We start from the raw sequence: 27,026 nt of genomic DNA, 5'->3' as shown, positions 1-27,026 counted from the left end.
CACATTCACATAGAAGTGCGCACACACAATTATACACACTGAGGCGGTGTCTGGCTGTCTGGCCCCCTTCTGTTTGCAGTCAGCGATGACAGGCAGAGTAGTTTGGTATAGATGGTTGCTGACCTCTGACTGTTACTTCGCTCAGGATGTGGTTCCAATTTTTCTCCCCTCGTGTCATCTTTCTCCTCCGTCGCTCTCTTTCTACATCCTGCTCCATTTCTATATTTGAAAGATGGCTGCTGCGCTCAGATATACAGTCTATAAATTATTCACTGCCCGTGTCTCTGTGGCTATATGTCGCTATTTCTGACCCAGTGTTTATCATACATCCTGTCCCTTCCTGCCTTGTTTAGCAAATGTCCATTTTCCCTCCCTTCTTCTCCTTGAAACCTCATCCCCCTTCGCTCCCCAAACAGAACCTGGCCTCTGTCCCTCCTCTGTCTCAAGAGCAGAAACAGACCATCTGTATTTATATATTTAGTTCTGTCCTGCAGGAATACGTGTGCTTTTGAGTATTTGAGGTGGATGAAGAAAGGATATTTTCTTAAGAAATGTCCCTGCCTCCTTGTGTTTTTTTGTGTACTCCTTCCTGCTTTCAAAGACTTAGCCTACTTAAGCGGAGGAATGTTTCCGATTTGAGCATTGTTGGCATGGGGGAAAATGAGAAGCAGATGCTGGATCCATATGCTGGGGCTGTCTCCTCTTTCTGGCACACAAACAAACTGCCCAGAATACGTCCAGGAGTGGGTGGGGGCAAAGAGAGTCAGGGAGGGACAAACTCAAACTTGCGTGTGCGTGTGTGAGTGTGTGTGTATGTGTGCAAAAAAAAAAAGAATGAGGGCGTTTAAATGCTGCAGAAACTTTATTTAAAGGCATGTTCACAAACAAATGAAGGGTGTGGTGGATGTGGTGGGATTTAACAGGAAGTGGGTGATGGGAGAAGATGGATACCCTTTAAACATAGATTACACGCAGTCTAAACACAGTGACACACAATCACATTGTCCTGTATACTCCGCATTCATGTGTGAGGACTTTGACCAGTTTGAGAAGCAACGAAGTTGAAGGCAATGACAAGCCTGAAGTCATTTTTCAGCTGCTGATTTGAAGTGGTTCTCCATAGCTTTTAAAGCTGCTTCATCCAACTTCTTCAGCCTCTGTTGAACTTGAGCGACATATTGCGACATTTCTTTTTTTAACATTCCTATTACAGTCACACATGGTATGATTTGCAGACCAGATTTTCAGACCATATGCTCAATAGATTCTACAGGATTGTTTTGTTACTATTCCTAATACTATTATAATACTATTATATACTGCTATATATTATACTTACCCATTTATAAGACCATGCTGTCTTTTTTTAGATCAATATCACTTTTTCAAGAGAGAAAACATTTCCTAAGATTTGACACAGAACCACAAAACCAGCCGACAAACAATGACCACAGATAAACTAAAGGCAGCCACCCAACAATCAACCAACGAAATATTTAAAAAAAACTATTACAACAGTCATGACAAACATCACAAGATAAAACTTTAAAAACCCCAAGGGCAATAAAATAATTTAACTTGAGAGCTGTTTGCAATTCAGTTTCAATTAAATCCAGTTCTGCCACGGTCATTGTTTATACGCGGTATATCTAAAGTTAAGAAATTATTGGAATGTGTGCTGTAGTTGTGAGATTTATTTGAGGTTTAAATGGGAGAAGAGGTGTGAGGTGTTCAGTACGACAGGAAGTTCAGGCAGCGAATGTATTCCCTCAAATCATTTATTAAACTGTTTTGTCAATAAGAAAGCCCCTGCTATTGAGCCATACAATGAGCAGTGACATTTATGTATATGGTGAGACTTGAGAGTCCTATTAGGTGGCCTATTTACTATGTTTAGCCTATAAAGTAAGTTATGATTTAAGAATGATTTAGAAGTTCTCTCTCTGTCTGACCCTTTCAGGAAACTCTACTGGACAGATGGGGACAATATCAGCATAGCTAACACAGACGGCAACAACCGAAGTGTCCTCTTCACTGGCCAGAAAGGCCCCGTCGGTGAGTGACATACTGTCCCTCTTTGTGTGACTGCGTGAGAGACAGCACACCCTAGTGAAAGGGCGTGTCATTACATATCGGCTCTCTGTTGGTTTTCCAGGTCTCTCCATTGACTTTGACACTGAGCAGTTGTACTGGATCAGCTCAGGAAACAGCACCATCAACCGCTGTAAACTGGACGGCTCTGGACTGGAGGTGCTTGACGGAGTAAAGGGCAAGCTGACCAAGGCTACTGCTCTGGCCATCATGGGTACGTTTCCAGAAAATGTTCATTTTAGCCAGCCATTTATGCAGAGAGAGCTCCAGCCCTGCAATATGATCACGTTATTGTTTAATGTATGTGTGCCTTTTAAATGTTGCTCTTAGTTAAGGTTGAGGGTTCTTCCGGTGTTAGGTCGGGTTCTGATGGAGAGTGCTAAGCATCCTGTCCTCTGTTGTGTCCTTTAGGAGACAAGTTGTGGTGGGCGGATCAAGGAACAGACCAGATAGGAACCTGTGACAAGAAGGATGGTGGCAACTGGACAATCCTGAGGAACAGCACGTCCCCCATGATGCACATGAAAATCTACAACGAAACTGTGCAGAAAGGTGCAGAGCTGGTTAAATTACCGTTAAATCACTAAGCAAATACATTTTTAAAAAACAAAGGGAGGAAAATATGTCCTTGTCTCATTGAAGGTCTGTTTTGCGTGCTGCGTGTAGACTGTTTATCTATGCCAAAGCACATCTGTTTATGTCTCTGTAACCCCTCTTTGATATGTTTTGTGTATTTGTTTTCGTGCTTTTGTGTTCCCAGGCACCAATCTCTGCAGTAATAACAATGGAGACTGTTCACAGCTGTGTCTCCCCACCTCCCCGACCACACGAGCCTGCATGTGCACTGCAGGATACAGCCTGCGCACAGGGCAACAGTCTTGTGAGGGTAGGACACATTCATACATGTTTTCTTGATTTAGCCAAATTTGGATCTAAGAATTTATTAAAGAAATGATAAATGTGTGATGTAACTCAAAACATGGAGTTTTCTTTTTTTTTTTTGTCTGTAGGTGTTGGCTCTTTCCTGCTGTACTCTGTGCATGAAGGCATACGTGGTATTCCTTTGGACCCATTAGACAAGTCTGATGCCCTGGTACCAGTGTCGGGCACATCCCTGGCTGTGGGCATAGATTTCCATGCTGGTAAGACTTTTTTACAACAACAAACATGACTCTGAAATATCAGATTCATTTACCAATGCATTTAGTATGTGTTACTGTATTAGGGTAAAGGAAAGTTCTGTTCAGTCCAACTCTTCCACTTGTTTTTACAGACAATGACACTATCTACTGGGTGGACATGGGCCTGAGCACCATTAGCAGGGCCAAGAGAGACCAGACCTGGAGAGAGGACGTGGTCACTAACGGCATCGGCAGGGTGGAGGGCATCGCTGTGGACTGGATAGCAGGTGAGAGACACCACAGACATGTCAAAAACATAGTGTACATGACCGAAATTGTGGAATTCAAACAGCATCAATCATACATACTGATAAAACTAAGTTTTACTTTTGCTGTCAGTATATCTATCATCCTTTTTGTTTTTCTGTTACCACGCAGTAGTAAGGGAGATGAATATAAAGCAAGGAGCAAAACCTATTGTACTAGAAAACAGGAAAGAGATACACAAAGAACAGACACAGAAGGGGAAAAAAAATTAATGTTTCTCCTTCATCCTCGACAGGAAACATCTACTGGACGGACCAAGGCTTTGATGTGATCGAGGTGGCCAGACTGAACGGCTCTTTCCGCTATGTGGTGATCTCTCAGGGCCTGGATAAGCCTCGGGCCATCACTGTCCACCCTGCGAAAGGGTGAGAGGAAACAACACTCCAATTACTGCTGTAGCTGTCTGTAGCTTCTGCTTCTGTAATCTCTCTCATTATTGATTACTGAGGAAGTTGTCTCTGTGCTTTGCTCTGTGTGTGTGTGTGTGTGTGTGTGTGTGTGTGTGTGTGTGTGTGTAGCTACCTGTTCTGGACAGAGTGGGGCCAGTACCCCCGTATTGAACGGTCTCGTTTGGATGGCACTCAGAGGGCTGTCCTGGTCAATGCCAGTATCAGCTGGCCCAACGGTATCTCCATTGACTATGAGGTGCAGTATAACGGGCCATCCTTGCATTTACATCACTATATTACAGCGCAGACAGGGAACACTGCATCATAACATCATCTCAACCATTCCCGTCCGTGTGCATGTAGGAGAGTCTGCTGTACTGGTGCGATGCCAGGACGGACAAGATTGAGCGCATCAACCTGGAGACTGGAGAGAACAGGGAGGTGGTGCTGGCCAACAACAACATGGATATGTTCTCTGTGTCTGTGTTTGAGAGCTACATCTACTGGAGTGACCGGTAAGACATACCCACCTCATTTGTCCCTTATTCATATTTCATTCATCTAGCTTCATTTCTGTTTAATTTTTTTGTTTAAACATTTGAACCAGGACACATGCTAATGGCTCCATAAAGAGAGGCAGCAAGGACAACGCCACATACTCTGTGTCTCTGAGGACTGGCATCGGTGTACAGCTCAAAGACATCAAGGTTTTCAACAGGGCCAGGCAGCAAGGTAAGCGCCACGGCGTTCGTTTTTAAAACTGTAAAATGTCTTTGGTATTTTGACATAATCATAGTTAAATACTTCATAAATGTCACACATCACATTTGTTGTGCAATTCCATGTTGTTTTGAGCAATTTATTTGTAGTTGATGATTGTTTCATGGATTTCATGTCTCTGTGTACAGGAACAAATGTGTGCAAAGACAAAAATGGCGGGTGCCAGCAGCTTTGTCTTTTCCGGGGCAATGGACAGCGGACGTGTGCCTGCGCTCATGGCATGCTGGCTGAGGACGGCTGCAGCTGCCGCGACTACGACGGCTACCTGCTTTACTCGGAGCGCACCATACTAAAGAGTGTCCACCTGTCGGATGAAAACAACCTGAATGCCCCCATTAAACCATTTGAGGACCCCGAGCATATGAAGAACGTCATCGCACTCACTTTTGATTACAGAGGAGGTGGAGGAAAGGGAGCCAACCGTATCTTTTTCAGCGACATCCACTTTGGCAACATCCAGCAGATCAGTGACGACGGATCCGACCGCAAGACTGTGGTAGAGAGTGAGTATTCCCTCGTTTTTAAGTCTAACAGCCACTTGTCTTTTATCAGACAACCTCCCAAATGTGATTTTGGACACTGGTTATTTGTCAAGAGTTATTTATGGTTACTCCACTTTATTGGTGAATAACAAAGAACCTTGTAAACATCACACCCCCCCCCCAGTGAGAAATCTTCCGGAGGAGAAAACCGCTGTTTTCCAAAACACTCCCAGCGAACCTAAACACAACCAGGAAGCTTTTTATTCTGAAGTTGTTGCCAAACTAGCTAAAAACAAATTGAAAGCTTTGAGAACAGAGTGTATATTAGTATCAACAGGCCTACAGATTCACAGAGGACCTTATCTCAGCACAACAAAACACAGGTGCACCGTTAATGTTTTACCAACGTGCCTTTACTTCAAATTGTTTTACAAGGAATGCATGATTCAGGATTGTTTGTCCCACTGTCGCTGGGGAGCGGCAACTCCCAGAGCTACTGGTTTGATCTGCTTTTACAATATCCAGACAACCAGTCTTGTCAAGAGGCAAAGATGTTGAATGTTGCCTGCTGTTGTGAGTGTTTTCCTTGTTAAGTAGACTTTTCTCATGAGGGTAATGATTGTGTCCATTTTTTTCAAGTGAGTCTTTCAGCAAAGCTGCTCAGCTTGTAATTGTTTTACTGTGATTCCCATTAGGATTTGCCCAGTGGCTCAGATGTTTGGGCATATCAAGCTAGTTGTTGATGGTAAAACACTCAGGCAGCTACCATAGCCACAGCAACACTGGCTCTTTGCCCTCCTCTCTTGAACAGCCTTAGTAGGTCTTGTCTGAACTTTTGGGACATCAGTACATATAGGATGGGGTTCATCACCGTAGACGAGGTCGCCATGAGGCGTGCAAATACACTGAAGGGGCCGTAGCGCGGAGATGCACCAGTGGCCTCTGAGCTTTCATCCACCAATAAGGCCAGTGTGAGTCCATAGGATGGCAGCCAGCACACGGTAAAAGCCAGCACCAACATGGCCGACGTCTTGGTCACTTTGCTCTGGTAGCGCTCTACTTGGGGAGTCCTGCCGGCATGCTGCCTCCGCCACAGGAACATGTAGATGCTGCCGTATGCCACCGCAATGGTGACCAGTGGAAGCAAGAAGGCCACGAGGAAGTGAAACAATCCGTAGATCAGCTGGTCTCTGTGGGACAGGAAAGCAAAACACGCGAGGCCATCGGGGGTTCCGAGTGGGATTCCCACAAAGCGAAAAACCAGCTGTGGAGTAGCCAGGCAGCAGGCCGGGACCCAGAGGAGCACAGCCGCTATAGACACACGGCGAGGGGAGAGGAGGCTGAAAGCTCTGGCAGGTCGCACCACAGTCAGATATCGAGACGCAGCCAGCATGGCCAGCGTGAAGGCGCTGGCCGAGGAGCAGGCCGATCCCAAGAAGCTCACCAGACGACACATGAAGTCTCCGAACGGCCATCGCTGCATGGCTATGGCAACGGTGTGGAAGGGAAGCATGGAGAGCAAAAGCAAGTCTGCAGCGCTCAGAGCCAGCAGGAGGACGTCAGTTCCTGTGCCTTTCATGGAGCTTTGAGGAGACTGTCCAATATGTCTCCGCCTTCCACACAGGATCATCATCACCATGGTGTGCCCGCCAACTCCCAGCGTCAGAATCAGTACATCTAATACGGGGACGAGGACCTGCTCCACATTACCCGGCCCCGTGTCGCTGCTGTTCCCCAGCAGATCCTCTGAACCATTGGAGCTCAACAGCAGCATCTTGCCTTCAGTTATGGAGATCGTCATACTGCCACTGTTTGCTTTTGGTTGGGTTCAAATATTCCCAAGCCGGTCATAAAACTACTGATAATACCAGTGGGAATGATTACTCATACTGTTGGTATGACAAATCAACTAAGTTCCAATAACTTCCTTAAAGGTTGATGGTAAAATCTACCAATAGAAAGGACTGAAGGTGATTCACATGAGTAAATACACATCGATTACATACATTCATGTCTACATTGTGAAATGACATTCCCTTTAAAATGGATCCAGCAAATGACCATTTTCATAGTAGAAATCAAGCTGCTTCCAAAGTGCTGTATGTAAATCAAGCCACTCCTCGCAATAAGCTCCACCTGTGATTGGCGGGATGGTAACGTGAGTGAAATAACCTCAGACTCCTCCGTTGAAGTCAAGACACTCCTGATTTCTCAGTTGCTGGGGTGTCCATCCATCTCTCGTTAAAGCGTCCAAGTGTTGAGAGCTAAATGCCGTAGATTGTGTGATTTCCTGTCACCTCAGAGCAGGCGGCTACTCCACATGACATCTCAATCAGGCCCGTGCTCAGCAATCCAAATTCGGCCTCGCTCCTGCCTCCAAGGAACGGATGTCCTGAGACTCACAAGTCTGGCAGAGGAGGAAATGAAAGGGGGTGAATAGCTCGACAGTAAGAGAGGATGACACGGAGTAAACGGCAGGTGAACTCTGGACTGATTATCATAGAGCAGGCGAGAGATAGGCTGGCCTGCTCTCTGTGGGAGGGATTAATAAGGCCAAACATAGTTTTTCCCAGGGTCAATTGTGTCGTTATCTGAAAGGATCTGTATATTTTCTCGGAGTTTTGTCCCTGCACACATACATACAGAGAGAGACAGTGAAATTGTGTTTGCCTTCAGAAATCAGGGTAATTATTGACTGCTGGTCTGGTAGCAAACACTGAACTGCTATCACACCTCCTGCAGATAACTGCAATAAAGAACTATCAGTGTCAGTTTAACCAGCTGAGCTGAAGAGCTGTAAATCCAGCTTGTCTGAATTATTGTAAACAGCAAGAGAAAATCTACAGGAACCCAAATAGGCTTAGGTCAACAATGCAGTGTGAAGATAAACAAAACTGAAAAGCAAGAATTTGAGTCGAGAGAGCTGCAGGCTGGTGCTTTATAATTCATTAACAGCACCAAAGAAGGAAATAGGGGTGAATGGATTTCAAGTTGCTCCTCATCGATTTTTAGCGCATTGATTTACGAGCACGAGAAGCAGTGGGGAGTTGTTTTTGTGTCATGCCTTCGCTCAGCTCTCCTGTTGCTTTGGTTCATTCGCAGTGTCCTAGCATGAGCCAGGCAAATGTTGATTCATGTTCGCGGCGTTTCACTGGATATGTTGAGGTGTAGTGTTAAGTGTCCCACCTGGGAGTGAACCTCACTGATCCTCCGGCCCGAGCTGATAGAGTGAGATCATACCCAGCCCTGGAAAAAGGCCGCTGCAATCATTAGACCCTCTCTGTTCCATTGCAGTAACAGTAACAAGAAGGCAACTATTATCAATTATTTGGCATTTGAGCGATCTGGTGTGTTTTCAAATATACTTCTCCTGAAGTACACTTGTGTGTGTGTGTGTCTTTTTTCACCAGCAGTGCAGCTGTTCTCTATCTGCCACTGCAGAACTTAGTGTTCCTCCATCTTGGCTGACTCTTGCCTGTCCTCTGGCCTCTGTGCAGGCTAGAGGAGCTCATAACCTCTTACTCAATTCAAGGCTGTGTACCAGAAAAAAATGACTTTTTACTTCTCATCTGTTGATGAGGTAGCGCGATGGAAAGTAATACGCAAGGCTGCAACTGTTATTGTGACCTTTTTAGTGAGCTATTTGCTGGATAAAAGCCTTGAATCACACTGTGTTCTTGGTCATTAATACCACTCTGTCATGTCCATAGCCCTGACTCTGTGTTGCCCCACAGCAGTCTGCCAACACTGAGCTGCTGCCAGACAGTCCACATTTGGCCTTTTAACACAGAAATGGGATTGACGTGCTTCTTTTCCTTGCCCTCTTTTCTCTCCTGTCTTCTCCCTTTTTGTGGTTCCCTTTCTTGTCCCCCATTTCTCTCTTTTTTTTATCGCCTGCTCTTCTCTCTACTCTTCATTCTTTTTCAGATGTTGGCTCGGTGGAGGGCTTGGCGTACCACAGGGGCTGGGATATGCTGTACTGGACCAGCTACACTACCTCAACCATCACCCGCCACACCGTGGATCAGAGCCGCTGGGGTGCCGTTGACAGGCACATCGTGGTCAGCATGTCGGGAGATGACCACCCCAGAGCCTTTGTCCTTGATGAGTGTCAGAGGTTAAAACGAATAAATTAATTCCCACCACACCTCCTCGCATTCAAAACTAAATTAGGTCCAAAAAATTCACATGCACATTGCTGTTTTTTATTTTCTCTCCGCAGCCTCATGTTTTGGACCAACTGGAATGAGCAGTCTCCCAGTATTATGCGTGCCACACTGGCTGGTTCCAACGTCCTTGTGATCATCGGCAATGATATCCGAACCCCTAACGGCCTGGCCATCGACCACCGCGCTGAAAAACTTTACTTCTCTGACGCCACACTAGACAAGATAGAGCGCTGCGAGTATGACGGCACTCGCCGCTATGTGAGTAACATGCACGCTCACATGCAGACAATCGCGGTGTACATTGTGCTGCGTAATGGAAACATTTATACTACAGTATGATTGTATTAAAGGGTTGCCTAATAACAGCTTGTTTATCTGTTGCAAGGCTGACATTTTCTGAATGCATGAGGTCGTGACTGTGATTGTGCTTCCCCCTGCAGGTGGTGTTGAAGAATGAGCCGGTCCATCCGTTTGGCCTGTCCGTGTACGGCGACTACATCTTCTGGACCGACTGGGTGAGGAGGGCCGTGCTTCGGGCTGACAAATACACAGGAGGAGACATGAAGGTGCTACGTGCTGACATACCTCAGCAGCCAATGGGTATCGTCGCTGTGGCTAACGACACCAATAGCTGTGAGTTTTTAGTGAGGGGTGTGTGTGTGTGTGTGTGTGTGTGTGTGTGTGTGTGTCTGTGTGAACGAACTGTGTGAACTGTGTGAAGACAGTGTAACAGTGTTTTTGAAGTCCATAATGCCTAGCACTGGGCAATATGGATAAAGTATCACCTGTTGATATTTTCACAAAATCCACTTTCATTCATAAAACACCTTTGTATGAATGACTATTATGATTTTCTACATTTTGTGCAAAAATCAATTGATAAACTTTAAATACAGAATAAAATATCTAAACAACGATGCCTTTTCTTTGGCTAATCCATCAAATGAAATACCTGGCAAGTCAAGATACTTCATCACAATGAAACATTGTAAAAGGAGGTTTGAAGTGCATTGCTAAAACATTCATGAGCAGTAAATGAGGTGACAGAAGTAATCTAGGCGTGACAATGGAGAAGATGAGTTGATGACATTTTATAGAGTGGGCCCACCTGACATTCACAACCCCAACATCAGCTCCATATCACCACAGACACAAACACACAAGTGGCCGCTGAATTGCTGGTTTTTCTCTGTAATACTTCTCCACCTCCTTCTCAAACTCATCTTGTTCTGCATCTCCCATTGTCTGTATCCTTTTAAATCAATGCAGCCTAGCGGGGGTTTTTTTCTCTCTCTACCATATCGTCAGCCATCCTCTCCCTCAAGTTGCCTCATTCAGTAAACTCTCTCGCGCTCCAATACCCACAGCGACCATACAAGCAGAGAGCCTGTGGTAATAGCTGCAAATCCCATTTAGATTGAGTCACATTGAAATATGCATTCAGTGGAGGCAGAGCCATTGCCACATTCATGCAAGCATATCTGTTGATGTGGAGGCACACGGGGGAGGGTGTGTGTTTGCTTGTGTGTCGGGAGGGTGGATGTGGAAATCCTTAGCTGCCTCACTCGTGTGTGTGTGTGTGTGTGTGTGTGTGTGTGTGTGTGTGTGTGTGTGTGTGTGTGTGTGTGTGTGTGTGTGTGTGTGTGTGTGTGTGTGTGTGTGTGTGTGGATATGTACAGTTTTATGTGGCTAACCTTCCCTAACTTTGCTCATCTCTGCATAGGTGAGTTCTCTATGTGCCGTGTTAACAATGGAGGGTGTCAGGATCTGTGTTTGCTGACCTCTGAGGGGAGGGTCAACTGCAGTTGCCGTGGCGACAGGAAGCTTCTGGAAGACAATACCTGCATAGGTAACACAAGACAGGAAGTGAAAAGGGGTTATAAAAAAGTTAAAATATATTTTTATCAATAGACTGAGATCAGGCTTTGAATGGATTTGCATGCCACGGGGTAGACGACGCTTCCTAAGTGCATTTTTCTGTCTTTGTCTCACAGCCCTCAACGCTACATGTAACAACATTGATGAGTTTGAGTGTGGAAATGGAGATTGTGTTAACTACACTCTGACTTGTGATGGCATGGCCCACTGCAAGGACAAGTCCGATGAGAAACAGTCCTACTGTGGTAAGTTGAACCTTTTGGCTCAATAAAAACAGCTTCAACCGTGTTCTTGTTGTTGACATTTGTGGTTTGAGTCTGTATCATTTCCTGCCCGGTCCTCAGCCAACCGCGTGTGCAAGAAGGGTTATAGACGGTGCGTAAACAGCCGCTGTGTGGGGCATAGCTCTTGGTGCAACGGGCAGGACGACTGTGGTGACAATTCTGATGAAGTCTTCTGTAACAGTGAGTCAAGTCTTCCGATGAAACAAGTTCTTCTCTCCTGCAGTCATATGACATTTACAAATTAAATTCCACCAAAACACCGTCTCTTGTTTTTGTGTTTGTCAGCTACACTGTGCACAGCCGATCAGTTCCAGTGCAGAGATGGAGGCTGCATCTCCAACTCCAGCAAGTGTAACCAGAAAGTGGACTGTGAGGATGCCAGTGACGAGATGAGCTGCAGTAAGTCAAATGATCCGATTCATTCAGAATGACTAGATGTGGAAAAATGGCACGACTTTCTCACTGGCTATGGTATAAAATAGTGCTGCTCTCTTCTTTTAAGCTGCCACGGACTGTTCCAGTTACTTCCATCTGGGAGTGAAAGGAGTGACATTTCAGAAGTGCGAGTTCACTACACTCTGCTATGCCCCTTCATGGCTGTGTGATGGAGCTAATGACTGTGGAGACTTCTCAGATGAAAGAAATTGCCCAGGTATTTTATACTCACAGCATACATTTTCTCACAGCATGCAGTATTCAGGGGAAAATGTGAAAAAGAATGTCGACAGAGAGATTAGAGCAAGGAGTCCAAATTGGATTAATCCAAATGGAACAAAAACAATGAATGCTTTCATCCATTAAATTGGGGTTTGGGAGGAAATTCTCCCTGAAAATTATTGCAGTTCTATTTCTCTCTTCATACTAACTTAATTCTTTAATGTTTTCTCCATTGACTTGACACTTTTCCGTCGCTTTGCCAGGGAGTGGGAAAACAAAGTGTCCAACGCCCTTCTTTGCCTGTCCAAGTGGACGCTGTATCCCTATGAGCTGGACTTGTGATAAGGAAAATGACTGTGAGAACGGTGCAGACGAGGCTCACTGTAGTAAGTTTAGATACTCGAGCCCAAACAAGCTGAAGTGCAATAGACAGTTACTTTGTTGTGGCGCTTGTATTTTGCACTTCATACATTCTTTCTGGACCTCCTAGATAAATTCTGCTCAGCCTCTCAGTTTGAGTGTGGGAACCACCGCTGCATTCCCAACCGCTGGGTGTGTGACGGAGCCGATGACTGTGGTGACAGCAGCGATGAGGACAGCAAGTGCAGTGAGTGTTGGGCACAAAGCTTTAATGAATACAAATACAAGATATCAACATACATTATTAAACTTGGAGGATCCTCGTTTGTGGATATTGTGATACTCTTAACTAGAGCTTTAATTCATCTGATGACCACTACACAATAGTCAAGTGCAGTATAGACTAAAACATTGGCATGTATGCAAATGATTTAGGTTTTTGTGATAGCTTTAAGCAATCATGCTGCCATTTCCAAAATATAATTATCTGAGTTTGCGGTATATTCTCAAATACTCAGGGCAAACAAAGGCTTCAAAATCATCTTCAATAACCTCTTTCACACACAGAGACCAAAACCTGCAGTCCTGAGGCGTTCCAGTGTCCTGGATCACATAAGTGTATCCCCCAGCGTTGGAAGTGTGACGGAGACAAAGACTGTCCTGATGGGGCTGACGAGAGCGTCAAAGCTGGCTGTGGTGAGTGCAGGCCGGGCTGGATTTAGTCAAAATAAGAACATTTTAATAACCCAGACAAAGCAATACATCAATCTGTATCTTATAGGGGTCTATTTGCATCATTCACTCACCAAATATGTCTATGTCTCAGTGTTCAACAACACGTGCAGCAGCAATGAGTTCATGTGCCAGAACCGACAGTGTATCCCCAAACACTTTGTGTGTGACCATGACAACGACTGCAGTGATGGCTCAGACGAGTCCCAGGAGTGTGGTGAGTGGAGCCATGCCCTGTTATTCCTGATGCGGCAATTTAAAAACCTCCCTTTTTTCCTCCTCGCTCTCAACAGTTGAGTTCAACTGTCCTAAACCCTCGCGCCCTTTCTCGCTTCAGAATATCCGACATGTGGACCCAGCGAGTTCCGCTGTGCTAATGGACGCTGCCTCATCCAGAGTTCATGGGAGTGCGATGGAGACTTTGACTGCCATGACCACTCGGACGAAGCCCCCAAGAACCCACGCTGCACTGGCCAAGGTTAGTCCCACACATGCACTCCAAAAGCACTTTACTCTTGGACAAACAACATTATAGCATTTACAGCAGATCAACAGTAAAGAGAGCAAGCCACGGAAAAGGCACATCCAGTATAAGAACGTAAGAAGTGAATATGGCACCAATGCTTATCTTTTTGGCAATTGGATAAGCACTCTCTACAGCTGTGATTTAAATGAATTCCTGAAATGATATCAGCCCCACTAGTTGTAGGGATACATCTATATTGGGTCGATAGTGACTCAAATAGCTGGATCGGGTATTGCTGACAAAGGGGCCGATGCATTCAATTCTATGTAAATCTTTATCTGGATTGAAAAAGTCAGATCCAACTTTCTTTCTTTCTTTTTACAGAGAAGAAATGCAACGACACTGCGTACGCCTGCAATAATGGAAACTGTGTCAATGAGACATTGCTTTGTGACTATAAAGACGACTGTGGCGACGGCTCCGATGAGCTGAACTGTTTTATTAACGAGTGCCTGAACAGCAAACTGAGCGGCTGCTCCCAGCTCTGTGAAGACCTTAAAATAGGCTTCAAGGTAAATGAACGCCATGAAGTTCTGACTTCAGCTTTCCAGTAATAGCATGCGCTGTTGCTTTACCTGCTCTGTACTTTGTCCCCTCACAGTGTAGATGCCACCCTGGTTTCCGTCTGAAAGATGACGGGAAGACGTGTGTCGACATAGATGAGTGCACAACCACCTATCCCTGCACGCAGCGTTGCATCAACACACATGGCAGCTTCCACTGCCTGTGTGTGGAGGGTTTCCAGCTTAGCCCTGAAAACCCCACCATATGCAAATCCACTTCTGGTAAGAAACATGACAAGATTAATAACATCCAGGAGGTGTTTCAGGAAAATCCACTCACATATGATGTCTCCCTCCCTGCAGATGAAGAACCCTTCCTGATCTTTGCCAACCGCTACTATCTGAGGAAGCTCAACTTGGATGGCTCCAACTACACACTGCTCAAACAGGTGAGACTTGCAGATAAAGTATGTCCCTTTGAAGTGCAGAGAAATCCTGCAAACAGGGATTTATAACTGGCTCAGACTGATGCAGCTACTGTGCTTTGACAGGGATTAAACAATGCTGTGGCTCTGGACTTCGACTATCGCCAGCAGATGATTTATTGGACAGATGTGACCACCCAGGGCAGCATGATCCGCCGCATGAATATCAACGGCAGCAATGTTCAGGTCAGTGTGTATAGCGGGCAGAGAAATGTGCTGAAAATATCTCCTGAATCTTGACAATGAAGCCTGTAATTAAAATCAATAATTAATCTTGATTTGTATTCATGCATGTGATGTAAAAACCTCGGAAAAATAATTGAATCGCTGATTGTGAGGCACAGTTTCAGAGTATTCATTCAAGTATGTCCCGCTTGCTCATTTGTTAGGTGCTTCATCGCACATCACTCAGCAACCCTGATGGCCTGGCAGTCGACTGGGTAGGAGGAAACCTGTATTGGTGTGATAAGGGACGGGACACTATCGAGGTGTCAAAGCTGAACGGAGCGTACCGGACAGTTCTGGTCAACAGCGGCCTGAGGGAGCCACGTGCCGTGGCTGTGGACGTTCGCTATGGGTAAGAGTGAAGATCTGTGTCAAAACGTAGTAGTTCTGTGAGCAGGGAGACTTTGTTTTATTCTGTTTGGATGCCAGAGAGGGTGCATTTTACCAACACCATCAATCCATGCACTGCTCAGTTGTCAGTTACATTCAATAATTGTCTACTGGATTGACTTTTAATTACTGTACTTTTTGCGATTTTGCAATGTGTTTAATTCTGATTTGTTATGAGCAATAAACCTAACTAACACAGCACATCCCCGACAGGTACTTATACTGGTCAGACTGGGGTGACACCCCCCACATAGGAAGGATCGGGATGGACGGCTCCAACAGGAGTGCCATCGTGGAGGATAAGATCACCTGGCCCAATGGCCTCACGCTGGACTTCATCAATGACCGCATCTACTGGGCCGATGCTCGAGAGGACTACATCGCATTTGCCAGCTTGGATGGAACCAACAGACACACAGGTAACGCACGCATGAACTCAATTGGAGTGTGCACTTCTCCAGTTGTCGTGACTAACTTATTTGTCTTTGTGCCTGTGCGCCTGTAGTCCTTGTTCAGGATATCCCCCACATCTTTGCTATGACTCTGTTTGAGGAGTACATCTACTGGACAGACTGGGAGACAAAGTCTATCAACAGAGCTCATAAGACACTGGGAATCAACAAGACCGTGCTGATCAGCACCTTACACAGGCCGATGGACGTCCACATTTACCACCCGTACCGCCAGCCTGAAGGTAAGACCAAGTAACCGTCATTCATAAGTGCCACGTGTAAATCTTCGTCTGTGTCTTGGACCGTGTCTGATCATTTCCTTGTTCTTCAGTGGCCGGCCACCCGTGCCAAAGCAACAATGGAGGATGCAGTAACCTATGTCTGATCTCACCTGGAGGGGGCTACAAGTGTGCCTGCCCCACTAACTTTTACCTTGCAGCTGATGGTAAACAGTGCTTGTCCAACTGCACTGCAAGTCAGGTGAGCCAACCTGATGCTATTGTTTGAGCCCGTATCACACATTATTTTTTTTCATTTCAAAAAAATATATAAATACTTTTCTCTTCTGTTCCTTCAGTTTGTTTGCAAAAATGACAAGTGCATTCCGTTTTGGTGGAAGTGCGACACTGAGGATGACTGCGGGGACCGCTCAGATGAGCCTGCAGACTGCCGTGAGTGATGATTGCAGCCTGTCTACAAAATTCATGATAACAAATCAGTATTGTTTGTTCCAGTTAATAACGATCTGTGTTTTGCCTCCGTAGCTGAGTTTAAGTGCAGACCGGGCCAGTTTCAGTGTGGTACAGGCATCTGCACCAACCCAGCCTACATCTGTGATGGCGACAATGACTGCCAAGACAGCTCTGATGAGGCCAATTGTGGTACGCGCACCTACTCATACTTACAGAATTGCAATCTTTTTCTTAGATGAACCCATAATAACCCATATCCTTTTATTGTCGTCTTCCTGTCTCCAGACATCCACGTATGCCTACCAAGTCAATTTAAATGTACCCACCCCAGTCGCTGCATTCCTGGCATCTTCCGTTGCAATGGACAGGACAACTGTGGAGAGGGAGAGGATGAGAAAGACTGTCGTGAGTCTCATTGCCCTTTATGTTGCTTGGGCCTTCTGTTGTTTTTTTCTCTTTTTGCCCCGCTAGTGGCCTAAGCATTCATTTATCTGAACACGTTGGTCCAGAGCAAGGTATCTCTACAATTTCAAGCATGACTACATTTTGTCCCCACCGGATGAACCCTACTATTTATAGTGAGCCCTTTGACCTTTTCTCTATCACCCTCGTAAGCCACAGTTTCTACTTACATACGGTATCTCAAAATCTGATGAGCAGATAGGACGGCTGAGCACAGTCTCTAGGAGCCGCTAGCTGGACTTCAGCATTGTAGTCATTTTAATTTGTGAAATTTGTGATAAGGTAGCTCTTCTGTATTTATTGGAGTATCTGTTTGTTTCTTCTGCAGCGGAAGTGACATGTGCCCCCAACCAGTTCCAGTGTGCCATCACCAAGCGCTGTATCCCACGGGTGTGGGTGTGTGACAGGGACAATGACTGTGTGGATGGATCGGATGAGCCTGCCAACTGCAGTAAGATACAGCTCATTACTGAACAAAACAGCACCGCTGCTTTAGAAATCAGTCTCTACAGCATGAACAGGACCTGACTGATTATATTGATGGGAGGCTCTGGATGTCCGTAATAGATACAAATTTAACATGGGGAATATTGCATTGGATTTTTGAGTTTAAAAAGGAAGCTTAGGTTGCTTTCACACCTGTAGTTCGGTTCATTATTGGTATTAATAGACAAAAGAATTACAGTTAGAGACAGGACACTGGATGAAGCGTCTTATCCGGTATTGATTTTGGGCGTTTTACTCTGGGAATGCGGTCACACACTTTTAATGGACTTAATTAACTGACAAAGTACACAGAGTCAACTTTTGACCTATCAATCAGGGGAAATACCCACACTGACGTGCATACAGTACATGGCCTTATGCACATTTAATTATATCGCTTCCCAACAGGTTTCATGATTAGCGGATAGATTTATTAGTAGTAAAGCTTTTGAAACAATGCTAATATCACATATCTGCCACCATAAATCTGCCGCACCAGAGTCTGCTTGAAAGCGGCCGAGAATCACCTTTGCAAGCGGTCTCTGTTTGGTTGTTAGGTCTGCAACAGGGTTGGATTGACAGCTTTCACACCAGCTCAAACTAAACGTAATAACCGGGCAAACGGACTTAAGTTTGTTTTAACAAAAACAGGTTATGTGTGAAAGCCCCCGTAGAATTATACAGCCACAACAGGTTATTCAGCAGTCTATTATTCAATTGGTCGTTATTATAGCTTAATGATAACAACACTGTTATTTATTTTGTTACCTGTTAATGCTGTTCCAGAAAGAGAGCATAAAAGCGTGTATTGCCATGTCGAGTTTCAGTGTGCCTAATCCATTAAATCCTTTCTATCGCAGCCCAAATGACATGTGGTGTGGACGAATTCCGCTGTAAGGACTCGGGTCGCTGCATCCCGGCACGCTGGAAGTGTGACGGAGAGGACGACTGTGGCGACGCTTCGGATGAACCCAAGGAAGAGTGTGGTAAGGACAGAGTGGCAGATGGAGAAGGGAAAGAAAGGAAGTTGTTAACAGGGCCACACTTGTACTTATCATGTCTGTTTGGTGCTCAGACGAGCGGACATGTGAGCCATACCAGTTCCGCTGTAAGAACAACCGCTGTGTGCCGGGCCGCTGGCAATGTGACTACGACAATGACTGTGGGGACAACTCCGATGAAGACAAATGTGGTAGGTTCCCCTCTGTTTTTCTGCTTTGCTGCTCGCTCAAACACCTACAACCAACACTCATTGTCTGTATCAAAGCTAACCTTTATAATATGATATGAGCTCTACTGTAAGCACACTGTTCAGATGCAACGGGTTGGAGTGGTAAGCGATGTATCACCTTTCACTGTTTTTGTCCGTTATATTTACACAATTACACGCATGGTTGAAACTTCTTTTTTGCGTTAATTAATCCTGTGTCCATTTGCACATCTCACATCATCATCTCATGTCTATTTTGCATTTCACACTGGCCAGTTGATGTGAGCCAGAGGTAGGTGTTTTCACAGTTTCAGCTCAACCATCCACAACCTCAGCTTCCCAATCCCTCATGTGCCCCCCAGCTTCTCTTTTGATCTGTGAGCCTTTTCTTTCCTTTTCAATCCCACTAGCTCCTTAATTCCTCCACTTCATACAGTAGAGAATGTTGCGCCATCCCCACCTCTGTGCCCCATGAGTCAATCCCGTGATATGAATGATCAGCCTTATTTTATTCTTGTATGTCTGGCTCTCAAGAGAGCACCCTGCGCTCTTTTTCCAGTCTGCTCTATTCCCACCTTTCTCGTCTCTTTTGCCTTTCCTTAAGCCTCTCCTTGCTCCTCGCCTCTACTCTACTGTTCCTTCTCAATTATCCTCCTTCACCCTTCTAAGCTGTCTTCTCTCTGTCCTCAGTGCCTCGAAAGTGTTCGGAGAGCGAGTTTTCCTGCACAAATGGCCGCTGCATTGCTGGGCGCTGGAAGTGCGATGGGGACCATGACTGTGCTGACGGTTCAGATGAGGTATCGCTCAGCCGTTTCCATTCTAATCGACATTCTGCCTTGAAATTTGACATACTAGAGGCACTAATGAATATAATCCTTTGGTTTGGTCCAGAATGGCTGTGATGTGAAGTGTGACAGTGATCAGTTCCAGTGCAAAAACGGCCATTGCGTCACCATCCGCTGGCGCTGCGATGCTGATGTTGACTGTTTGGATGGCAGTGATGAGGAGAAATGTGACAGTGGCGGTAAGGAACACACACTTATTTTCTCCTGGATGTTTGTGAATCAGCAGCAGATTTTTCTGTGTCATTCATTCCTCTTTCCTCTTCTCTCATTGCCATTCTTTCAGTGGGTAGACACTGCCCCCTCAAGTTCCAGTGCAACAACACTCTTTGTAAACCTTCGGGCTGGAACTGTGACGGCCAGGACGACTGTGGAGATAACTCCGATGAGAAACCAGAAGAGTGTGGTGAGAATCACTGTTTTTCGACAGTCGTCTGTATTCTTGAAGACCGCTAAATACCTCCTTCCCTCTTTCTTAATGTTTCTCTCCTTCCGTCCCTTAGTTAACTTCCAGTGTCCACCCCAAAGGCAGTTTCGTTGTCATAATGATCGCGTGTGTCTGCCTATATCAAAACGCTGTAATAAAGTCGACGACTGCGGGGACAACAGTGATGAAGTCAACTGCCGTGAGTCTTGTTTGTCAGTCTATTTAATCATTTCAAAGAGAGACAGTGTTAGCTCACTGTGAAGTTACATGAAAAAGTCAAGAATGCATTTTTATTTAAATTGCAATAGGATAGAACTCTAAATCATGGAGTGGGGTGATTCATGCACATAATATTCATTAGAGTGATGACCTCTCTGTGACACCTGTACTTCTATAGCACCGGCTCCTCCCACACCAGTGTGTCAAAAAGATGAGTTCCAGTGCTTTAATGGCCGTTGCATCAGCTCTGTCCTGCGCTGCAACTACTTCAACGACTGCGAGGACTATGGTTCTGATGAAATCAACTGCAATAAGAAAGGTGTGTGTCACCGTATAGATGTCTTAATAGACGGTGTAATATTGGTGTCTCTGTGACTTCATGCAACCTTTTGATGTGCTCGCAGACACGGTGCTGAATGACTGCCACAGTAACAGGACAGTGTGTGGAGATGGAGATGAAGCTCATTGTGTGGTGAACGGCACCGACTCGTTCTGCTCCTGCAAGCCCGGCTTCCAGTCCAATGGACGTAACAGATGTGAAGGTACGGTTTCCTCTGACCTTGCTCCATTTGCGTGTGTCATTTTGTGTTGTGGTTGTAATCTGCTCTGGAAGACTTAAAACTATGCGTAATGTGTATCATGTGGCCTCTGGGTGTTTCACAGATAAGAACGAGTGTAAGCAGTTTGGAGTGTGTTCCCACATCTGCAACAACACAAAGGGCTCCCACAAGTGCACCTGCCACAAGTACTTCACCAGAATCAATGACACCTGCAAGGCTGATGGTGAGTACTTTCACCATAACTGACATTTCTTTCCAAGCGTATGTATGTACTCATTTTGCTTACCAGTCTTCATTTTCTCATGTCCCTGCTCCACTACAATGACCTGTTTGTCCTTTTCCTTGCCTGACATGATTTCCTGTACAACCCCAGCTCCAAGACAAGTGCTCTACATCGCTGACGACAGTGAGGTACGCAGCCTGGACCCTTTGATGCCAACCGGGCGCTATGTGCTGGTCGTCCAGGGCGACGCTAACGTGCGCATTGATACCATGGACCTGCATGTCACGGAGGACCGCATTTACTGGACAAACTGGCACACAGGGCGGATCTCTTGCTATGATTTGCCTTCTTCCTCCTCCTCCCCCAATAGCAACCGCAACCGACAACAAAGTGACTCAAGGATCACAAACGTTGAAGTAAGTGTGTGTGTGTGTGTGTATATATGTGAGCTTGTACTTATGCATGCATATGATGTAAACACAAGCAAAACAGATGTGTGTCCAATTTTGGAGGGTCTTAGTGCTGTGTCTCTGTGTCCAGATCCCTGATCTGAAAATGCCCCGTGGCATTGCTGTGGACTGGGTGGCAGGGAACTTGTACTGGACCGACTCTGGTAGAGACGTCATCGAGGTGGCCCAGTTAAGTGGAGCACACCACCGCAAAACACTCATCTCTGGCATGATCGATGAGCCTTATGCCATTGTCGTCGACCCACAGAGAGGGTGAGTGTGTCTTTGGAGACTGGAGGGGCGGTCACATGGTGGTGACGTTATAGCTACTTGTAGAAAATCCAGAGAATGCAAATGAAGATTTAATTGTGATAACAGCGTTGATAAATGCATTCTTTTCATGTTCTTCGTTAGAAAAATGTACTGGGCAGACTGGGGGAACCATCCCAAGATTGAAACAGCTGCTATGGACGGTACCATGAGAGAGACGCTGGTGGAGGAAAACATTCAGTGGCCAACCGGTAAAACATGCACACACACACACATACAGTAGAGACTTGTCCTTACAAGGTTCATTTATTGGTCACAACACAGGGTTGCACCATGACATGTAAGTTGTAGTCCATTCATGCTACACACATATCGAATATATATACAAATATTTCAAATACAATAAAAATAGATAATATAAAACAATATATACAGTAACTTATATGCAAATCATTTAAATACATAAAGCTTGTCTAATACTGCGCTCCCCCTCTCTCTCCGTATAGGTCTAGCGGTGGACTACTTCAACGAGCGTCTATACTGGGCCGATGCTAAACTCTCCTTGATCTGCAGTGTGAGGCTGAATGGCAGCGATGTGGTTGTGGCTGTAAACAGCATTAAGAACAGTTGAGTGGCACATTCTGTAATCTATACAAGTTGCAATCCACACCAGTGATCAGTCTGTATTAGTCAGGAGTGGGAGCACAATGTAAGAATGTGTACTTTTGCATTTAACACGTCTCCTCTGTTTCCACTCAGAGCTCCATCATCCCTTCGCCATCGATGTCTTTGAGGACTACATCTACGGCGTCACCTACAAGAACAACTACGTCTTCCGAGTGAATAAGTTTGGCAAAGGCCCCGTTGAGAACCTGACAACTGGAATGAACCACGCCACAGATATAGCTTTGTACCACCGCAACAAGCAACCTGAGAGTGAGTAGAAATCAGAAACGTCTGCCAACAGCAGTAATGTTCACTGAATCTAAGACAGTGAAGAAGAGACTAAAGCAGGCAATTTTTTTCCTATTTTTTAATACTGGTTCTCTTCCTGCCTTTGTCAGTGGCCAATCCCTGCGACAGGAAGAAATGTGAATGGCTGTGTCTGCTGAGCCCCAGTGGACCAGTTTGCATCTGTCCCAATGGACGCACGCTGGACAACGGCACATGTGTGGAGCTGCCCACTCCCACTCTGTCTCCTATCTGTGAGTAAACACACACTCCCACATAGAGAACACACACGCTGGCAGCTGAACTCATTCTGTATGATGAAAAAAACTACATTGTCTGCAGCTCCTCCCAGTGGTCCCTGCTTGGTCCAGTGTATGAACGGTGGCAGCTGTTTCCTGAATGCCCACAAGCAGCCCAAGTGTCGCTGCCAACCGAATTATGGAGGAGATAGGTGTGACATTGACCTGTGCAGGGACTACTGCAGGAATGGAGGCACATGCACACCTTCCCCTACAGGTAAGATATGGGCATTTTGTGTTAAGTAATGGCTTTATAGACCACGTTCATGTTTCCGTTGGTTCTGTAATATGACACATTCTTGTTTAGCCTTCCATTTATTTATCCCTTCATATGTCTTGCCTTCCACAGGTTCTCCTACCTGTCGATGCCCGACAGGCTTCACAGGGCCAAACTGTAACCTGCACACCTGTAAGGATTTCTGCAAAAATGGAGGCAATTGTACAGTCAGCGCCGGAAACCAGCCAACCTGCCGTTGCCCCCTTTCCTACCTGGGCGACCAGTGCCAGTACAGTGAGTGTTCCTACTATCTAGCCGACATGCAAGTTTAAAAATGTTCAAATACTTTTTTTGCTTTCGCAATACCTGATGTGGTTGGTTGGCAGTGCACTAACATGTTTATGTGTGTGTGAGCAGGAAGCTGTGAAGGCCACTGCCTGAACAAAGGTACATGTCTACAGAGTGAAAATGGCTCCAAAATGTGCCGCTGTCTGCCTCAGTACACTGGCAGCACATGTGAGATTGACAAGTGTCACTATTGTCGTGACGGCGAGTGTATCCCCAGCAATGGTTTCACATCTACAGGGGACTTCACCTGCCGGTAAGACATATCATTTACTCAACACAAACAGACGGGCACTTGCAAAGATGTCTTTGTCTTTGCTACTCACAATTTGTTCTGCCTTCTACAGCTGCGCAAATGGAAGAGTCCAGCCCAGCTGTTACACATGTGACACAAATGAGTACTGTGCAAATGGCCAGTGCTCCATTAACTCCAGCACCCGCCTTCCAGAGTGCAGGTAAGGAGCAGAGTCTGGATAGCTCAGGTGCACTATTGCATACAAGCAGAGAGTGCATATGTCCATTTCCTCTCTTCTTGTGTGTTTAGATGTTCACCTGGCTGGGCAGGGCATCGCTGTGAGTCCGTAGCCACCAGTGACAGTGCCTCAGGTTCAGGTGGACGTAAGTCGACACTTAATTTACTAGAAGTATAATAGAAGTTCATTGAATGTGATACAATTCTCCATGCACTATTCTTATGTTTGTGTGTGTGTGTGTGTGTGTGTGTGTGTGCACGTAGGAACAGCCTCCATAGTGATCCCTGTGCTGCTGCTGTTGCTGCTGGTTCTGCTGGCTGCAGGAGCGTTGTTCTGGTATAGAAGAAGGATGAGAGGGTGAGTAACGCTCTCATTTTAAAACAAGAGACAGTTGAGACCTTTTCGACTCCGTGTTCCCTCTATCCCTCCCTCTTTCTTCCTCTTCCCTTCTTTCCCTTCTTCCGTCTACACGTGTCCTCTGTAATGGCATCTCTTCTGCTCCTCAGGTCTAGCCGGCCCAACAAAACCGGCTCCAGGCGCTTGCGGTAACGGTTGCCAGCGTTACACATTCCTTTCATAACCTCATTCAGTTCTGCATCCTGATGCTTTCTCTTTCTCCGTCTCTCCGTTACCCATAAGTCTTGGTTGCTGTGCAGTGTTTGGTCCTGTGTTGAATGTCGCGCCATTCTCTCAGATGTTCGTGGGAGCTATAGCTCATCCCGCTCCTACAGTATCTCTCCTGTATAATTGCCCTCTTCAGAGCGGCTCAAGGGCAGATCTATTGAAATAGATGCATTGAATAGATCTGTCTATGCACTAGCCAGTGCTGTAGATCCGTCATGCTGTTGTCCATCATATTGTGCCATATTGTACTTACTGTGCTGTGCTGTGGTTTGTATTGTGGTAGTGTCTCTCATAGTGAGAGATGGACAGTGTGACAGCATTCTTTCAAACTCAGATTGGAAAATGCAATGTGTAAAATCCAGCATTTACCTAGAGGTAGATACCATAGACAATGCAGACATTCATAGCATATTTAGGAGGATTTAATATGGCTTTAAAAGATAGTCTGTACATTAGCAGTCCTCTATCCAGGTCCTCTGTGTCTGGATCTTGTCATGGGCTACATGAATGCTGGGTTTGTGTTGGTGCTGTGGCTTAGTTCCCTCAGCCTGGATGGTGGTGAGAGCCATGTGGTGCCTCTTCCCTCCCTTCATAATGTGGCTGTCTCCCTGCTTGCACTGTTTAGGCTCTTATAACCTTAAATGAGACACAACGGTTTGACTGTGCTCGTAATATGTTGTGTAGGGCCAAGGGCTTCCAGCACCAAAGGATGACCAATGGGGCCATGAATGTGGAGATAGGAAACCCTGCCTACAAGATCTACGAGGGCGAGCCGGATGACGATGCCGGGGAGCTGCTAGACGCGGACTTCACGCTGGACCCAGACAAGGTAGAAAAGAAATACCAGGCATGCATACATATACACAAATGTTGTAGCCTCTGCTCATACTGTATGTGTAATATCTAATGGATGACCCTTTTCAGCCCACCAACTTCACAAACCCAGTATACGCCACTCTGTACATGGGAGCACACAACAGCCGTAACTCTCTGGCCAGCACAGATGAGAAGAAGGAGTTGCTATCACGTGGCGATGAGGAGCCCCTTGTGGACCCCCTGACATAGACTGTCTATTGACCTGGATCACAATATTCCAAACACACCCCTCTTCTTGCCTTTTAAAGAAAAACACATTTTAAAAAAATCGATCAAAAGTGTGAGAGAAAATTGATTAAAAAAGTGTGAACACTGTATAAAATGTACAAAAATGAAGGACTACTTTTGTATGTGATTGCAGTATTATATTTTGTTCTTTTGAGATTCCTCTGGTCAAAAATGAATAACATTTTCTATGAGAGATTTTTAATTTACACTTTGTCCCTTACCCTTTACCTAAATAGCCACTACCTCTGTGCAAAATGAAATGGAAACAAGAAAATCTGAAAAAAGATGCTATCATTGGAGCAATTTTAATTTTTTATTTTTGTATGAATTGTATAGAAAAGAAAAAAACATTGTTCCATTTCACCAGTGCCAACTGTTTGTTGTTTGTGTTGACTTTGAGCGGGAAAGGCAAAACTCAAAGTTTTCTAAATCGGTACATATGTTGTCTTGCTGGAGTGTCTTGGCAAGATTGTGTGAGACAGATTTGTGATAGCACCGTTTGTGTATAGCACATGGAAAATGTCAATACCAGATGGCAACTACAGTATTTCCACATAATTTCTTCTCAGAGAACAATGTTCATGAAATGATTGTGTTGTCTTCCTTGCACAGAATTCATATTTTACGGCATAGTGTATACTGTAGGCTTTATACCGTAAGATGTAAAACAGGTATGTTTGTTTTTATCACATTGTATGACAGTTGGAGCTCATGTGTTGCTGAAGTGAGAGGGTGAGAGGGTGTTTTTGCTGTGTGATTATGGAGTTGGAGAGAGATGAAGTTGGTCATGGGTTAAACATTCCAGCCAGAGTGGTGGGTGGAGATTACAGATGTAAGGAGATGGTAGTTCTGTTTTTAAGAGTCGTCCTTCACAAGGAAAGGGAGGCTGCAGTTATGGTAAAATTGAAAGAAAAGATTCAGGTCTTTTCTTTGTCTTTTATTTCTTCAGTCCATTTTTTTTTGTAAAGACCAGATATCATCCGTCTGGCTTTGTGTGTAGATTTATCTTTCTACCTTTTAGAGGATCAAAGTCTGTACGTTCACAGTTTTGTAATCACTCAGTCTTAAGTGCATTATGTTTATTTGGTCTTTTACATTTCTCTACTCTTCTTGAGCTCTTTCTAATCTCTCACTCTCCTCTGTGCCCTGCTGCTGCTAATGCTACCATTCTGGTCGCTCTGACACGTCCTTTACGCTCAGCCTCTGTCTCAAAATGCTGCTTTCTGTCAGAAATGTGTCAGCCATATGTTAATGCATGTGAAAAGTAACACCAATCTTTAATGTAACTACAATAACAAGTTTTTATTTTGCTTACCCGTCAG

General features: G+C 45.3%; 2 protein-coding genes across 2 annotated transcripts in view; one reads left to right on the top strand and one right to left on the bottom strand.

Moving 5' to 3' along the window:
- LOC306693866 (low-density lipoprotein receptor-related protein 1-like) overlaps positions 1–26,676 on the top strand; it is an 87,186-nt gene extending 60,510 nt beyond the window's left edge. The window contains exons 31-89 of the mRNA XM_079156524.1: positions 1,961–2,055; positions 2,156–2,305; positions 2,503–2,643; positions 2,852–2,977; positions 3,102–3,233; positions 3,365–3,499; positions 3,775–3,904; positions 4,058–4,184; positions 4,292–4,443; positions 4,536–4,660; positions 4,837–5,211; positions 9,118–9,307; positions 9,413–9,617; positions 9,800–9,992; positions 11,083–11,208; positions 11,354–11,482; positions 11,582–11,701; positions 11,807–11,920; positions 12,024–12,173; positions 12,442–12,564; positions 12,669–12,785; positions 13,106–13,234; positions 13,365–13,487; positions 13,608–13,748; positions 14,121–14,308; positions 14,398–14,581; positions 14,663–14,748; positions 14,851–14,970; positions 15,174–15,361; positions 15,613–15,818; positions 15,905–16,093; positions 16,183–16,331; positions 16,429–16,522; positions 16,616–16,732; positions 16,829–16,948; positions 17,334–17,456; positions 18,352–18,477; positions 18,567–18,683; positions 19,392–19,498; positions 19,593–19,725; positions 19,830–19,949; positions 20,047–20,169; positions 20,368–20,508; positions 20,594–20,731; positions 20,853–20,972; positions 21,123–21,388; positions 21,513–21,694; positions 21,836–21,942; positions 22,198–22,317; positions 22,451–22,627; positions 22,756–22,896; positions 22,985–23,158; positions 23,291–23,452; positions 23,576–23,759; positions 23,851–23,958; positions 24,048–24,121; positions 24,240–24,333; positions 25,285–25,429; positions 25,525–26,676. Coding sequence (XP_079012650.1) covers positions 1,961–2,055; positions 2,156–2,305; positions 2,503–2,643; positions 2,852–2,977; positions 3,102–3,233; positions 3,365–3,499; positions 3,775–3,904; positions 4,058–4,184; positions 4,292–4,443; positions 4,536–4,660; positions 4,837–5,211; positions 9,118–9,307; positions 9,413–9,617; positions 9,800–9,992; positions 11,083–11,208; positions 11,354–11,482; positions 11,582–11,701; positions 11,807–11,920; positions 12,024–12,173; positions 12,442–12,564; positions 12,669–12,785; positions 13,106–13,234; positions 13,365–13,487; positions 13,608–13,748; positions 14,121–14,308; positions 14,398–14,581; positions 14,663–14,748; positions 14,851–14,970; positions 15,174–15,361; positions 15,613–15,818; positions 15,905–16,093; positions 16,183–16,331; positions 16,429–16,522; positions 16,616–16,732; positions 16,829–16,948; positions 17,334–17,456; positions 18,352–18,477; positions 18,567–18,683; positions 19,392–19,498; positions 19,593–19,725; positions 19,830–19,949; positions 20,047–20,169; positions 20,368–20,508; positions 20,594–20,731; positions 20,853–20,972; positions 21,123–21,388; positions 21,513–21,694; positions 21,836–21,942; positions 22,198–22,317; positions 22,451–22,627; positions 22,756–22,896; positions 22,985–23,158; positions 23,291–23,452; positions 23,576–23,759; positions 23,851–23,958; positions 24,048–24,121; positions 24,240–24,333; positions 25,285–25,429; positions 25,525–25,665 — 8,512 coding nt within the window. The 3' untranslated portion in view covers positions 25,666–26,676. The remainder of the gene's footprint in view (positions 1–1,960; positions 2,056–2,155; positions 2,306–2,502; positions 2,644–2,851; positions 2,978–3,101; positions 3,234–3,364; positions 3,500–3,774; positions 3,905–4,057; positions 4,185–4,291; positions 4,444–4,535; positions 4,661–4,836; positions 5,212–9,117; positions 9,308–9,412; positions 9,618–9,799; positions 9,993–11,082; positions 11,209–11,353; positions 11,483–11,581; positions 11,702–11,806; positions 11,921–12,023; positions 12,174–12,441; positions 12,565–12,668; positions 12,786–13,105; positions 13,235–13,364; positions 13,488–13,607; positions 13,749–14,120; positions 14,309–14,397; positions 14,582–14,662; positions 14,749–14,850; positions 14,971–15,173; positions 15,362–15,612; positions 15,819–15,904; positions 16,094–16,182; positions 16,332–16,428; positions 16,523–16,615; positions 16,733–16,828; positions 16,949–17,333; positions 17,457–18,351; positions 18,478–18,566; positions 18,684–19,391; positions 19,499–19,592; positions 19,726–19,829; positions 19,950–20,046; positions 20,170–20,367; positions 20,509–20,593; positions 20,732–20,852; positions 20,973–21,122; positions 21,389–21,512; positions 21,695–21,835; positions 21,943–22,197; positions 22,318–22,450; positions 22,628–22,755; positions 22,897–22,984; positions 23,159–23,290; positions 23,453–23,575; positions 23,760–23,850; positions 23,959–24,047; positions 24,122–24,239; positions 24,334–25,284; positions 25,430–25,524) is intronic.
- LOC306693867 (somatostatin receptor type 5-like) lies at positions 5,702–7,298 on the bottom strand. The gene has a single exon (XM_079156525.1). It carries the CDS (start codon positions 6,989–6,991, stop codon positions 5,945–5,947), a length of 1,047 nt encoding a protein of 348 aa, XP_079012651.1. The 5' UTR covers positions 6,992–7,298; the 3' UTR covers positions 5,702–5,944.
- Positions 26,677–27,026: the final 350 nt, after the last annotated feature.

This window comes from Pholis gunnellus (genome assembly GCF_910591455.1).
Source record: "Pholis gunnellus genome assembly, chromosome: 3".
NCBI lineage: Eukaryota > Metazoa > Chordata > Actinopteri > Perciformes > Pholidae > Pholis > Pholis gunnellus.
This window is presented reverse-complemented; position numbering and strand designations above follow the sequence as displayed.